This window comes from Myotis lucifugus, unplaced genomic scaffold, assembly GCF_000147115.1.
Source record: "Myotis lucifugus unplaced genomic scaffold, Myoluc2.0 scaffold_308, whole genome shotgun sequence".
Taxonomy (NCBI): domain Eukaryota; kingdom Metazoa; phylum Chordata; class Mammalia; order Chiroptera; family Vespertilionidae; genus Myotis; species Myotis lucifugus.
The window spans coordinates 287,836-302,915 of record NW_005871356.1 but is presented as its reverse complement, the minus strand read 5'-3'; the positions used below and the strand labels follow the sequence as shown (position 1 = coordinate 302,915).

The following is a 15,080-nucleotide window of genomic DNA, read 5'->3' as shown; positions in this document are numbered from 1 at the left end:
TCCATTCCTACAAAAACTAAGTATCTATAAAAGGAAAACTTTTGGTTATTGACCAAAATTATGTCATGTGGATGTTTCTAGCTGCAAGAGAAGCTGATAAATATAGTTTTTAAATGGTTGAATAGCACTGTATACAAGACTGTGTTTCTGTTCATATGAGTGAAAAGAAAGACAACCAGCAGTGCCTTTCATATCCCTTAATCCTCATGTAAAAACAGTTCTCATATTATGTCAGAACTATACACTGTATATTTTCTTTGCAGTATTACCTCTGGGGAGATTCATCCTCTTAAGAAGGCATAAGAGTGCTGAGGTTGTAATTTATATTTTAAGACACATGAATAATAATAGTTCAGCACCATCTGTATGTGCTCAGCTACTCATCAACAGTGCCTAATAGTATGAATCCAGGTATAAAACTGGTTGTAAACATAAGTAGTAATCTAGATCAAGGTTGTCAAACTTTTATGGAAAGGGCAGAAAGTAAATATTTTTGGCTTTGTGGACACATGGACTCGTGGTCTCTATTGCAGCTACTCAGCTCTGCCATTGTAGAGTGAAGCTAGCCAATAGTGACATAGTAACAAATAAGTGTGGCAGTGTTTCAAAATCTTTTGTTTATAAAAATAGCCAGTGGGCCAGATTTGCTTCCAGCCCATAGTTCACTGACTCCTGGTCTAGATGATCTTATTAGGTTTTTTTATTCATTAAGCGAGGGCACCTAAGGCATATTTGAAGAGATCATCCCCAGGCTATTAAACACAACCCAATGTCTGTATATTTCAGGTTGGAGTATTTGGAAGATCTGGGGTTATTATACAAATAAGCTGTTTGAGGCTCCCTGCTCTGCAAGGCACCCAGTAATGTCGAGCAGCTTCAGAGGCACATACCACATTAGGTCAAGTGCTGACACTGAAGGAAATTTTGGCAGTGGGTGGCCTGTCATAGCCACCAGAGCAGATGGAATTACTCTGTGCTCACTCTCTGTTTTCAGATCATTGGATTACTCTTCAGAGAAGGATGTCTGATAAGTCAGCATAATAGGGGGGACCCTCTTTAGTCATAATAGGGGGTACCCTCTTTAGGCAACTTTACTCCCTCTCATGGAGTAAAAGAACGTATTTTCCTGAATGGAAGCAGTGGAATGAGTTGTGAAAATATAAGTGTTTGAGCTGTAAGAAACACCTTTGGGACCAAAAATAAAAGACCCAAGGGGTCATGTTAGCTACAAACACAAAGCTTCAGCATCTTGTTCCTCTAGTTCATAGGCAAAAATTTAAATAAATATGCGCTCTGGGTCAAACACTGGCATAAGCCTCTGCTCTAACACTTTTGCAGTGTTTCTCAGAACTGCTTCCCTGAACACCAGGAGACAAAAAGCAGTTATGATATTGTTATAGCCATGGGTGGGAGTAGAGCAGTCTCCCCAACCAGAGGCAGTCTGGGTGCTCATTCTGGCTCCACAGGTAGCCTCCAAGCCTGATCTTTCTTTTCAACCTTTAGATGTAATGTCACCATGGAAGATTAGTATGGGAGTTGCATGAGATGTCAAATGCAGAGCTCTTAGGACACAGTTGGGGCTTTAAAACTGTTCGTTCCACTCATTTTATACCCCTGGAAGGGACAACCACTGCACTGTGTGGCTTAATCCCTCTCACGGAGTAAAGAGTGTCACAACACTTGGTTTTTGTTTGTTTTTTCTCAATACTTAATCTTTTATTGCTGTCTTTTTTTGAAATTTTGTTTTATTGCTTAAAGTATTACAAAGAGTATTACATATGTTCTCTTTTTTCCCCCCCTTGACCTCGTTGTTTGGTTTTGTTTTGCTTTTGAGAATGTGGGTTTGTTTTGACATCCACCTAATGTATGGCCAGTAGAAAAGCCAGAGTCCACATCACAGACCATAATTTTTCAAACTGAGAACAAAGAAATAAATACTTCTGAGGCAGGGCACCCAGTAGGGCTCATTTAGGAACAATCACAATTACAGTGCAAACGCAGAACTCTGATATTATGGTTCTGCAGTTCATAGGCATAGGTTCAACTTTGGACGGGATTATTGTGGTTTTATCAGGGTAATTTGTGTTCTTTTTAAAATATATATATATTTCTTTGTTGGTTTCAGAGAGGAAGGGAGAAGGAGAGAGAGATAGAAACATCAATGATGAGAGAGAATCATTGATCAGCTGCCTCCTGCACGCCCCCTTACTCAGGACCGAGCCCACAACCCAGGCATGTGCCCTTGGCCGGAATCGAACCAGGGACCCTTCAGTCCGCAGGCTGACGCTCTATCCACTGGGCCAAGCCGGCCAGGGCTAATTTGTGTTCTTTTATATTAGTGTCTTTAGCTCTATGTTGAGAATCTCATTCTTTTGTCCAAGTGTCTTTCAGTTAAAGGTAGCTTCATGCCAGAAGAAGACTTTTTTAGTATACCTGGTTGTAAGCCAAGTCCTTTGACTGACATTCTCGCCACATTTTTTGGAAAGTGAAGATAATTCCAGGAGATCAACAGAATCCTTTCTAGAAAGCAACATTGTGTCATTTATAGTTGGTGAAAACACGGTTTGATCTGAGTAGGGCAGTGACATAAAGTTGGTCATGCTGCCAGTTACCATAAACCTAAGATCTTTGAAGGAATATCAAAATTAAGGATACTGAGCCTTTCCTCCCAGACCATTATCATTTCCAACACTCTCCCCAGGCAATCTGATTCCAACCCAACTGAAGAAGTTTTCAGCCAACATCCCCAGAGCTAATTAATATACATTGAAACTGCAAGACTTAAAGGCTAAATGCTGGCCTTTGTACAAACAGTACAAAACAATGAATTTCAGAAAACTATAAAATTGCTTAGAAGGGACTATGTTGGTCAGCGAGTATTGTCTCTCTGGAATATGCTGTTGAGTTCATGTTGGACACAACATATTAACTTGATGTCATTTCAGATGTCAAAGAGCGGGGTATTAAGGCTTAGTTCAATTGCCTCGCCTTCCTTTCCCAGCTGGACGAGGCAATTCCTGGAACATTACATTGTACTGGCAGTTTTCATCATCATTTTCATTTGCCAGCAGGATGCAGTTGTCTATACTTGACACAGCATATAACTAGAAAAGTGGTAAAGGACCACTAGCAGTCAGCTTGCCAATCCCTCATCCCTACTCCAAAGCCATAGCTGGATTCCTGATGGAGATGCCTTCATTTTCTCTAATCTGGTGGTTCTCAAATTTGAATGCATCAGAATCACATGAGGACTTGTTACAACATAGGTTGCTGGACCCCACCCTCAGAGTTTCTAATTCAGTAGGTATGGGATTTGTGTTTCTAACAAGTTTCCAGGATGCTGATGTTATTTGTCAGGGAACCACACTTTGAAAACCATTTCCCCTTCCAACTCAGAACTAAAATGTGTTTCCAAGCCTAGAGAAAGACTCCAACATTAACACGGCTCAAATGGTATTATCTACAGCAGGAGGCTGAATGTTCCTTTTCAAAGGGGTTGGCTAAATAGTGATTATTACTACTATTATTACATATTTTTGCTTCTAGGAGCTTCAGTTGCAATCTGGACTGAAGGCCAATATAGACGTCCAGGGTGCTCTTGCCATCGATATTTCAGGTGCAATGGAGTTTAGTCTGTGGTATCGTGAGTCAAAAACTCGAGTGAAAAATCTGTAAGTATTCTATGCAAATAACTTCAGAAATTAGGTTTTGGAATTGTTTTACCTTCTGACTTTTCAAAATCTATACTTTTTTCTGCCTATGTATTTATTTATTATTGAATTTATTGGGGTGACATTGGTTGGTTTCAGTAGTACAATTCTATAATACATCATCTGTATATTGTTTTTGTGTGTTCACCACCTCACTTCAAGTCTCCTTCCATCACCATTTGTCCCCCTATACCCTCATCTACCTTCTCCCTCACCCCTTTCCCTCTAGTAATAACCACGTGTCTATGAGTTGTTGTTTTGCTTAATCCCTTCACCGTTTTCACCCAGCCCCAAAACCCCTCTGACAGCTGTCAGTCTGTTCTCTAGCTATGAGTCTGTTTCTATTTTGTTTGTTAGTCTCCACATATGACTGAAGGTGTATGGTACTGGTCTTCCTCTGACTGACTTATTTCACTTAGCATGATGCTCTCCAGGACCATCCATGCTGTAAGATCTTCTTTTCTATGGCCAAGTATATTCCATTTTTGTGAATGTACCACAGCTTTTCATCTACTGATGGACATTTGGGCCGCTTCCAAATTGGCACTAAGCTTTCCTTTTCTCCACATCCTCGCCAGCACTTGTTATTTGTTGATTTATTGATGGTAGCCATTCTGGCAGGTGTGAGGGGATATCTCATTGTGGTTTTAATTTGCATCTCTCTGATGATTAGTGATGTTGAGCATCTTTTCATATGCCTGTTGGCCATCTGTATGTCTTCTTTGGAGGAATGTCTATTCAGGTCCCTTGCACATTTTTAAATTGGGTTGTTTGTTTTTCTGGTGTTGAGTTGTAGAAGTTCTTTATAAATTTTGGGTATTAACCCCTTATCAGATGTATATCATTGATGTGTTTTTTCATTCAATGGTTTGCCTTTTCAATTTGTTGATGGTTTCCTTTGCTGTGCAAAAACTTTTTAGTTTGATGTAGTCCCATTTGTTTATCAGAATCTATACTTTCTATTTGTAATCATTAAATCATAGAGTAGGAAATAACCATGGGAAGTCATTCTTTCCATAGCTTCTTACGAGCAGGTCAGCACCTGATGCAACTCAGCCAAGAATCTTGACTTTTGACTTTTAAAGACATCCATAGACAGCATGCCCAGTGGATGAGAGGTTCATCTTCTTGTGGTATTCCACTTCAATAGCTGACAGTGCTGTTAGGAAGCTTTACTCTGAAGCAAACTTTTTTTATATATTATCCCTCTATTTGCGAATCTCAAGGTTTTACTCTTTCACTGTCTTCAGTGGATAAAAATTTTAAAATGATCACTTTTATGCCGAATCTAACTATTAAATATTCAGTCCTTAAGTTTTTTGTTAGCATTTATTTTCTAAACAAAATGTTCTCAGCTCCTTTAGTTTTCCTAATCTACCTCTCAGATTAAGTGAAATGTTTCATTTTGAACACAAAACAGTGTTTCTGAACCATTGTAATAATCAAAAGAATTATTCTTCTGTTTATTATAACATCAAAGAAAAGGAAATTGAAATGCAATTGATTTTTATCTTTTTGGATATTTAAACTATGGTGTGGGATAAGTGAGATAAGGTGATAAAATTAAATATTTTGGTTTATTTTGAACTATGGCTGAAGGAATTGAGAACAATTGAAAGCTGACACATTTGCGGCCCACAGTGTTACTAAAACAAACCAATGAATGAGAAATGGAGTGATCATCACAGTGATCAGCAATATAATTTAGGGCTTCCCATTGAGTCAGTCATCTGTTTTCTCTTTCTGAAGTATTTCTAGATAGAAGTGCCCCCAAATTATACTGAATTTTAAATTTTTTTTTGTAGAAAGAAATCAACAATAGCAACAACAAAAAACTCTGGATTTTTAAGGACACTGTATCCCTAAAAATCTATCAGTATCCACATTATAGCCAATCTATCCTCAATTTTTAATTTGTTCATTTAAAAATACCTCTTAAGCCTTTGTTGAGTGTTAAGATACAGTGAGGTATTCAGGGATTTAACGGTACACATGTGACCTACTTTTACGCTGATAACAGTAGGTGGTAAGCTTTAAGTTGCACAGCAAAAATGAGTACCTCTATCAAAAAAGCTTGGACATACAACTCTGATGTAATTGTGGGAGTAACTTCCCACAATATTACTGAAAGTCTACAATTAAATTAGAGTATTCCTAGAGGTAAGCCTTCCACTGAGTTGTTGATCTTCATTTTCACCCAAGCCACTCTCCCTAGACAATTCAATCTGTCAATCTAGTCCTCTGAGCAATTTTTGGAGAACCCACCATATCTGTCATTCCTGGGCCACCCACTGTGCCCCACTATATGAATGGGTTTTTTTGTGACACAATATTTTTTCAAATAGACTTAGCTCTCTAGAGACCCTTTGGAGAAAGTAATAAAATAGAATTGAAATAGCTACCTAGACGCCAACAGAGAAACCAAGGGAGCAAGAAAATTATTATAAACATTATCCGTCTTCTTGCTGAATTTAGATAACTCAGATATTTCTGACTTTCTGAGAAGAGCCGGTTCCAGGAATATTTTCATCTTGGCCCTTGGTATGCCCATACCAAACAGTAGTACCTGATAGACATTTCCTTCCCACATCTAGAATTGAAGGCTGGGGGAGGGTTCAGGGGAAGAGCAAATCTTCACTCTGCAATCCCTGGGCCTAATCAGGCCCTGGTTACCAATAGAATTCTGAACACATTTAGGTCACATATTAGCCCCTTTCCTCATGGTCATCAGCAGCATGAGTTCAGATCTTGGGAAATTATAGCAGTTATTCCAGCTCAGTTCAATGTAATGTTAATAGTTTTTTTCTGCCTCAAATCTTTAGGTTGGCTGTGGTAATAGCTGGTGACGTCACTGTGGACTCCTCTTTTGTGAAAGCCGGCCTGGAAATCAGTGCCGAAACAGAGACCAGCATGGAGTTTGTCTCCACCGTGCAGTTTTCTCAGTACCCGTTCTTAGTCTGCCTGCAGATGGACAGGGCTGAGGCTCCATACAGGTAAGAAGCAGTGCTCGGGGAATGTTCCAGGGCCAGCCCCAGTTCACCAGGAACTCACACCCAGTTTTCAACGTTCACTTTCAGAAATTAAAAGAAAATGGTAAAAAGAAATTCATGAAACAAATTATCTTTAAATTAGTAACAGAATTCTTGATAAGGCTAAAAATTGAGTCAGTCTCTAGGATACCAAGGAACTGTAATGATCAGTTCTTTCAATTCAGAAGGTATCATATTCTATCTAGAAACAATTTATCAAGGAAACAAAGGGATCAGATTTACCATAAGAATTGCCATGTAGTTTCAGCAAAAATACTGGATGCATATTTACTATCAGCTGTATCTTCACAGTTGTCCACTGGACAGAGAGCTCAAAACAAAACATGAAATCATTTACCATGGTTAAGGAGCCCAACTGAATTCACAGTTTTTAGGTAATCCATACAACGGCAACTCAACCTTGTTTAAGTTTTGGCTAAAGCTTGAGAGTTTGAGAGTTTATAAATTTTTCAGTAGAATTCTTAGTGCCTCAAAAACTGAATATATAATTGTTCATGTAAATTTCCCGACAACTCTCCCACTCTATAGCTTTTACACTGTGTCCTTCGAATCATGTGACCATATTCATAACAATACTATCATGTGGAAGTAAAATGCCTTTGGTTTAGGTGATACTGTGAGTTGCAGAGGTTTCCTTGACAGATTGTTAACCATGAAAGCAATTTGTCTGCTTAAAACAGCAATCCATATCTTCCTCATCTTCTTTGACAAGTAAGCCAGAGTTGAGCACCTTCTTTATATTCTTGACATTTCATGATCCATATAAATATGCATCAATGATACAAGTATAATTATGAGTTGGTTATATTTTTACAGAATAAAATATAGTGGATTATAGTCAGAATATTAAACTGTTCCTAGTTTATACTAACATATGTATAGAATAAACCTCCATTAATGCAGTTTTAAAAACCACCCTTCCAATGGTCAACATGCAGTAATCACCGATCCAAGCACCGGGCTAACTGGTTTGGTTCCACATTTCCCTTTGGCTACAGCTTTCTCATCTTAAATCCAGTTAAACTTGCTCCTTTCTCACAAGGGGACTGAGCCCAAAGTGGGGCTCCTGGAATGAGGGGAGGAGGACATAGCAAGGCTTGCAAAGCTTAACAGCATCTCCAAAGAGCTGAGAGGAATGTAGTCCTCCGTTCCAGAAAAATGTCTGGCAGCCTCCTATATTCCAAGCATTTGAAGTGTATCTGTTTGTATAAAAAGAAAGGGGGAGAAAAACATCACCCCATTCATGGGAATGGAAGCCGGTCGCCATTGGCACTCGGATCCTTTCTCAAATCGCTTTGACACAGAAGCTTCAGGTGTACATAAGAGCATGGCTCTGACAGGCATGAGGTGACTTTACTATGTGTGTGATTTTGCTATTGTTGTTGTTATGCAGGCAATTTGAGACCAAGTATGAAAGGCTGTCCACAGGCAAAGGATACGTCTTACGGAAAAGAAAAGAAATGCTGGTGCCAGGATCTGAATTCCCTCTCCACCAAGAGAATGCTAATATGTGCAAGGTGGTGTTTCCCCCTCAGCCGGAGAGTGCTTCCAGCGGTGGGGGCTGGTTTTGAAACTGATCGGTGATGTTTCACTTGAATTCATCTCCCCAGGAGGGAAACCATGTGACATGCCTCAGTGCTTGCTCTCTGAGAGCACAGTGTTTACATTTACCTGTATTTAAGATTTTTGTAAAAAGTTGTGAAAAACCTCAAATGACCAAATTTGGACCGATTCAGAATACTAACAGTATCAATTTTGAGCCAAAATAATGTGATACTTTTAGCAAATTCTATTTGATATAGTGAGAATTGTCCTTCCCTCTAAAGAAACTATTGTTTATTTAAAAAATACCATACACACACTCAGAAGAACCCAATTTTGTTTCAATAATTTTCAGTGTGTATGTAGCCCTTGATAGAACCTTAAACATGTATTGTTTCTACCAAACATATTCCTGCAGGAAACAAAACAAAACAAAACAGACCTTGTTCCATGGGGGGTGTGAGGGAACAAGACTTTTTAAATACTTTTTTCAGCCAGCTTCATGAATTGATATTTATCTCTCTGTTGTTAGTTTTATTGAGGGAGAAGGCATACAACATTAACATACCATCTTATCTTTCTGCTGACCACATAGTCAGTCCTCTGCATTCCGCCCTATAAAAACACTGGACTTAGCACATAAGATTTAGAGATATTAATTTCAGAAACTCCATTTGATTTTTTTGTGTGCTGTGTCTCTTGGAGACCGTAATGTGGTGCACTGTCCTTTATAAGGGACATCTTGATGTAGTCGTCATTTTATCTTTTGTTCAGCTGTTTGGTCATGAAAGTTCTAGTCTGTGTGACTACAATCTGTACACAATCCAGAGTTGGCTGAGAGAATTTAGTACTGATAGATTTGGACTTCTAAAATATGAAATCAAGGAAAGATTTTTATTTGTTCAAATTAGAAGAGGCATGTTCAACATTTTTAAATATTTATTAATGAAAAGTGTGTTTATAGTAATAAACCCAAAACAGATAACAGATGTTCATTTGTTTATTAAGTACACACAAACACATGCGCGCGCACACATGCACCACAGAAATTGATCTAGCCTATTATTGGCTGTACATTTAAAATGATGTGTGATGAAATAAATATGTGGAAATCCTATTGAATTCTTTTTGTCTTTTGTTACTTTAAACACCATATCTCTCTGCTCTTGCCAATTTCTGAGCCCAGACATATACACAAGTAGCCTTTGCAACCCTATAGAACAGGCCAGAGATTCCAAAAGGAGGTCAGAGCCCTTGGGGAAAATGGGCCACTGAAAATAATAGCAGCCAGAACCGCCTAAGGGCCCGTGAAGTTGAAAACAAGCTTTAAGCCCAGTTTTCATAAAACCCTGGACCGGCACCCTTACTGTTATGTTACTAAGAGGAAAGAAAGAAATCAAAACCTTTAGGGGACGTGATATGTCCTTGGTGGTGACATTGGCCTTGGAGGAAGCATCCATAGCAAAGCAGTTTACTCTCTCTTCAGGGACCAGTGCTCTTACACTCCCTTCAGAGGAAAAAAAATGCAGTCTAGATTAACTTTGTCAGAAAAGGAAGGAAAGCAATATTTCTTAAGCACGATCTTTTAAAAAATGTTTGCAGACACCCTGAAACCAGCATTGGTAGTCTCCATTAAAAAAAATCATTGAAGAAAATGAGGATCAAAAAGGGACTATCTCATTGTGGACTGGTGCGCTAACATGATGGGTCAAGACCGGAGTTCTCACTCGGGAGCAGCAGCCTTCTTGTTTCCTCCAAACACTTATGGCTGCCAGTGCCCTGGGGTCCAGAGAGTGGTTCTCAAGATCGTGTCCATGAGAACCGCCTGGAGTGCTGCTTAAAACAGAGCACTGAAGCTCTTTTCCATTTTGGATTCAACTGGCCTGAATTGGGCTGAGGATTTGCAATGATAAAGCGGTGAAGTTTCCCAGTGAAGCCCAAGCTGTTAGTATGGGGACCACACTTTGAGAGTCTTGCTCTAGAACAGTGGTTCTCAACCTTCTGGCCCTTTAAATACAGTTCCTCCTGTTGTGACCCAACCATAAAAGTATTTTCGTTGCTACTTCATAACTGTAATGTTGCTACTGTTAGGAATCATAATGTAAATATCTGATATGCAGGATGGTCTTAGGCAACCCCTGTGAAAGGGTCGTTCGACTGCCAAAGGGGTCGTGACCCACAGGTTGAGAACCGCTGCTCTAGAGAAAAAGGAAGACACTTAAAATCATAAGGAGATCATTGGTGTGATGTTTGTAAACACACACACACACACACACACACACACACACATTATGTGTGTGTGTCTGCAGTAAAATATGTATTCCAGCAAACCAATATGAGTCTCCTATTCCTCCATCTTCAGGGTAATTTTCAATAAGTGAAGTGCTAAAATATGAAGTTTCTAAATAGTGTGTTTGCATGTTTTGGGCGGGTAGCAGAGTTGGGATATGGGAGGTAGGGAGATATCTCAAAATCTCATGTGTCAAAAATTTTAAGAACATTTATATCCTTTTATTCAGTAATTCTACTTAGAAGTCTATCACAAGGAAATATTCAGAGATGCCTGGAAAGATTTGTGCTCAAAGATGTTTGTTGCAGCATTATTTTCATAGCCCAAAATTATAAAAACTAAATATTTTTAAATATGAGATTGATTAAACATTATGATATAGCAATATGAAGAAATAAGATACAGCTGATAAAAATCATTCCTCTAAGAATATTGGAAAGAGGTAGTTTTATAATTTTATGAAGTAAATAATTAGTCTACAAAACACAATTATAAGCATTTATTTTTAAGGTAATTTGTGTAGTAGGTCCCTCTGAATAATTAAGAAATTGTCCTATTTTTCAGTTTTTAGAATATTTTAACATTTTCTAAATTTCCTTCAAAGAACATGCAAATAAATTTGAGGATCTTTAAGCAACCTATATAGTAGTGAATTTGAAATGTTCAGAGGTAGAAATGCTATAATAGAGAGAGATATATCATAGTAGTTAACATTTATGAAATGCTAACTCTAGGCCAAGGGTAATATTATCTTGTTATGATTCTCACATTATAATAATCTATAGAATATAATGTTATTCTGCAATACTATATCCAGTGTGTAAATACATATGCGTGTAATACACACCTGTTCTTAGTCTATCCAAGTAGTACTGAAGGTGTAGAAGCTTTCCGAGAACACTTCACTCAGGGGATTATCTGTTGATCAGGTTGTAATTTCAAGGGGCAGAAAGAAATATCAGTTTTTTGCTATGTCTTTGATGACTCTTCACAACACTTCTGTTGGGATAAACCTCTTATCAAAGGGCTTTGGCCATGCTGCTTCTATCTACACTCCTCCCTTGTCACCTTCAGTAGCCCCCTTGCCCCTAAACTAAACAGCTTCTTCACTTTCAGTCTCTTGCTTTTGCTCTGGCCTTCTGAGTTCTCTTCACCCTTAGCCCTCTTTGCTCCCTGCCCACTCCGTGCTGGGTGATTGGCATGGATCTCTTCTTTGTGGCCATTAGCCAGTTTCCTCTTTCAATCACGGAGCCTTTGACAAGACTTAGACTAGCTAGCTTCATCAGCATATCAGCATTCTCACCATATTAAAGGCTTCCTGAAATTCTAACCTCTTCATAAATCAGGGCACCTGACATATAGTAGGCTTTTTAAATTATTATTCCTAAAGAACATTAATATCCTCCACACTGGGAATGTAACTGATTTCTACCCTATGAAACTCCAACATACGCCCAACACACATAAAAGCATACCATCAAACCTATACACTACTCTCATTCTTTAGATTTTTTCTAGAATCTTTGAACTTACAGTAATTGAAGAATTGACTTTAAAATTTCTCTTTTAAAAGTAACTATTTAAAAGAATAGGAAACAATCCTGTAATGAGGATGATAGTTTTAAAACATGTCTCCAAATTATTTGACACTCTTCCCATTGAGAGATAGAATCTGTGTTCCTGCCCATTGAATCTCGGTTCTGTGATTGCGTATCAAATAGGTGATAGTGATGCCATGTTACTTTCTGAGCTAGGCCTTAAGAAACTGGCAGCATCCAATTCCTATCTCTTGGGATACTCACTGTTGAAACTCACTCGCCATGTTTGGAGGAAGCCCAAGCAGCTCATGGAGGGAGGTCCAGCTGAAGAGGAACTGAGGCCCCTAGCTGGCCTGGCTGATGGCTAGCATTGGCTCTCCAGTCATGGGAATGAGCCATCATGGTAGTAGCTTCTGAAGTCCCTGTTGAGTTCATGTGTGAAGTAGAACCGAACCTTCCATACCCAGCTATGTCCAAATTGCATATTAATGAGCTAAAAACTTGCTTGTGGCTTTTAAGACTCAAGTTTTGAGGTGGATTGTTCCTCAGCAGTACACAACTAGAACAGTGGCTATGCATGGTTCATGAAAATGAGGTCTTCTGGACGTAGTGTAGTGAATCTGCATTCGCAGGGATTCAATAGGTGGCTAAACTGCCCTATATAAGAAATAGGAAATTAGAGGGTTCTGAGCCAGCAAGCTAAGGGACAGAGGAAGCAGAGGATGAAGAGAGGGAGAGGGATGGTGGCTGATGCACAAATGAACTCAACAACCAGTGAAAATTTTCTAGTCTCAGAGATGGCACAGGACTATTTGAGAACAGGTATGTAAGTGGTTCAGATTTAAAGTGTTTCCTAATGTAGCTAGCTGCCATATGATGGAGCACATGCAAATCTCTATCCCATGTACCCTAAGCCTTCAGCAAAATCCTGCCACACACGGAATGCTCAGGATTGAATGGGTGTTCTGCAGCGAAGTTTTCTGGGGTAATGCAATGCAGAGTAAAACTGTGCACACTTGAGGCAAGATGGAGAATGGAATATGAGAATTCACTGGAAACAAGAGCTGGAAGCCAGAGTTGACTTAGAAAAATATAAGGCCTGAGACTGCCCTCAATTTGCTTTCTTGCCTGATCACCCCCAACCCTGGACATATGTGAGGAATCCTGGTTGTCCCTCTTTGTGAAATGTGGGTTCAAGTCTTTTGGGGGCTTCAATCTTAAGGTTTATTATAGTGACTTCAGTTAACAGTGGTTGACTTAAGGGATGTGTTACAACATTGATCTTGTGCAGTAGGCTTCCAAAATGAGTGCCTCTTCTATTCAGGTTTTGAAGGGGAAACTGCAATTACTTTGCTGGGCCTCAGTGCAGGCCCTCAGGGACATCACGTTCAGGTGTGGAGCCAGTGGAGCATCACATACCTTGGTAGGTGCTCCTCACAGTGCTCCTTAATGATGCAAGCAGCTAGATTCCTTGGGTTGGCCGGGTGACATACTATGGGTTCAGGGAAAGGTCCATCCTAGACTTCTGAACTCTAGAACTGCAAGATAATAAATTTGTTTCTTCTTAAGCTGCTAAGTTTGTAGTTACAGCAACAGTAGAAAATGAATACAACCTGGATATGAAACGTCAGAGTGTTTTAGTTAAATGAAGGATTTCAGTTTAGAAGACGGAAATAAAAATGTCCAAAGTTTATTTTTGAGTTAAAATAAAGACAGACAATGCATGTTTTCTTTGCACTTACTTTTACTGGAAAAAAACAGCAACAAAACATTTTTCAAGAGTCAAAATAAAAGACCATTACACAAGATTGCACAATCACCTACCAATGCTGGCAATTAAGGTCAGTAGGCTAGTCTCACAGAGTCCTTGTCTAAGTAGTTTTCTCCATATGCAATACACCGAGAATGTAATTCTCAGAGCTATTGGGCTGGATTCACAGTCCCACTGGCCAAGTTCAGTGCACTCTCTAATTGAGTTGCATCAGACCTAAGGTAGGAACACATCCACCAAGATTTCTATCTTGAAAGCAGTCCATATTCTTTCCATTTACCACTGGCTTTTTTCATAGCCAGGGATATAATTCAGCTTTATCCAACGTCTTTCTTCATTCATCACACAATTTACTCTTCTCTTTTTAGGACATAACTTCCTCAGTCTTCACATTCTTTTCAACCACCACTGTCTTTACTGTACAATAATATTCTTTAAATGTAAATATAGACACCTTCATCTTCAAGGGGGGGGGGGATTGCCCATTAGAAAATAGATATGGGTACGATAGGTAATTTCAAAGAACTCTGCCATTAACACTAGCTTGTAAAAAGCAATTATGAAACTTAAAAAAGAAATCAAATTATATGTATTGTGTGTGTTTTATTCTGCACCATTGTGAATTAAAGAATTAAATGGGAATACATTTAATAATATGCTCTAGTTGCAACATGGAACGAGAATATTAACAGCTTACAAACACTGCTGTGAAGTTCAGTTTTCTTCTGCGACATGGGGCGTACAAACAAGTCCAATTTTCAGAATCCTCCCCTGGGCCTTGTAATCACATGTGCCACGGATAAACACACTTTCCCCCCAGAGTCTACAATTCTGATTAGATTCAAGTTCAAAGTACAATTTAGCAAATGCTACATGTTTTATTAATGATTTTATGCACCTGTAAGGTCTACTGAGGACCCAGAAGTTAGTTAAGAATGTAGAAACAGTCTCTTGAAAATACATATCATATCTATATGTATATCTCCTTAGAAATTCTGTAAAAGGCTGACATATTTTATGAATTTGATTTTTCTAAAACAAACCTACACATAATTTATCATTTTCCCCCTCAACAGTACTGATAAAATACAGGGCACCTTTTTCTTTCAAGTATTTGGGTAAAATAGCATACCCTGAGAATTTGGGGTGCAAACCTACACCTTGTAAACTGTAGAATAA

At 38.8% G+C, this 15,080-nt stretch overlaps 1 protein-coding gene across 6 annotated transcripts in view; it reads left to right on the top strand.

Annotated features, from left to right (window-relative positions):
• MTTP (microsomal triglyceride transfer protein) overlaps positions 1–9,424 on the top strand; it is a 59,833-nt gene extending 50,409 nt beyond the window's left edge. For all 6 annotated transcript variants that reach the window (XM_006100280.3, XM_023763905.1, XM_023763910.1 and 3 more), the window contains 3 exons: positions 3,547–3,671; positions 6,533–6,703; positions 8,154–9,424. In XM_006100280.3, coding sequence (XP_006100342.3) covers positions 3,547–3,671; positions 6,533–6,703; positions 8,154–8,331 — 474 coding nt within the window. In that variant the 3' untranslated portion in view covers positions 8,332–9,424. The remainder of the gene's footprint in view (positions 1–3,546; positions 3,672–6,532; positions 6,704–8,153) is intronic.
• The last annotated feature ends 5,656 nt before the right edge of the window (positions 9,425–15,080 follow it).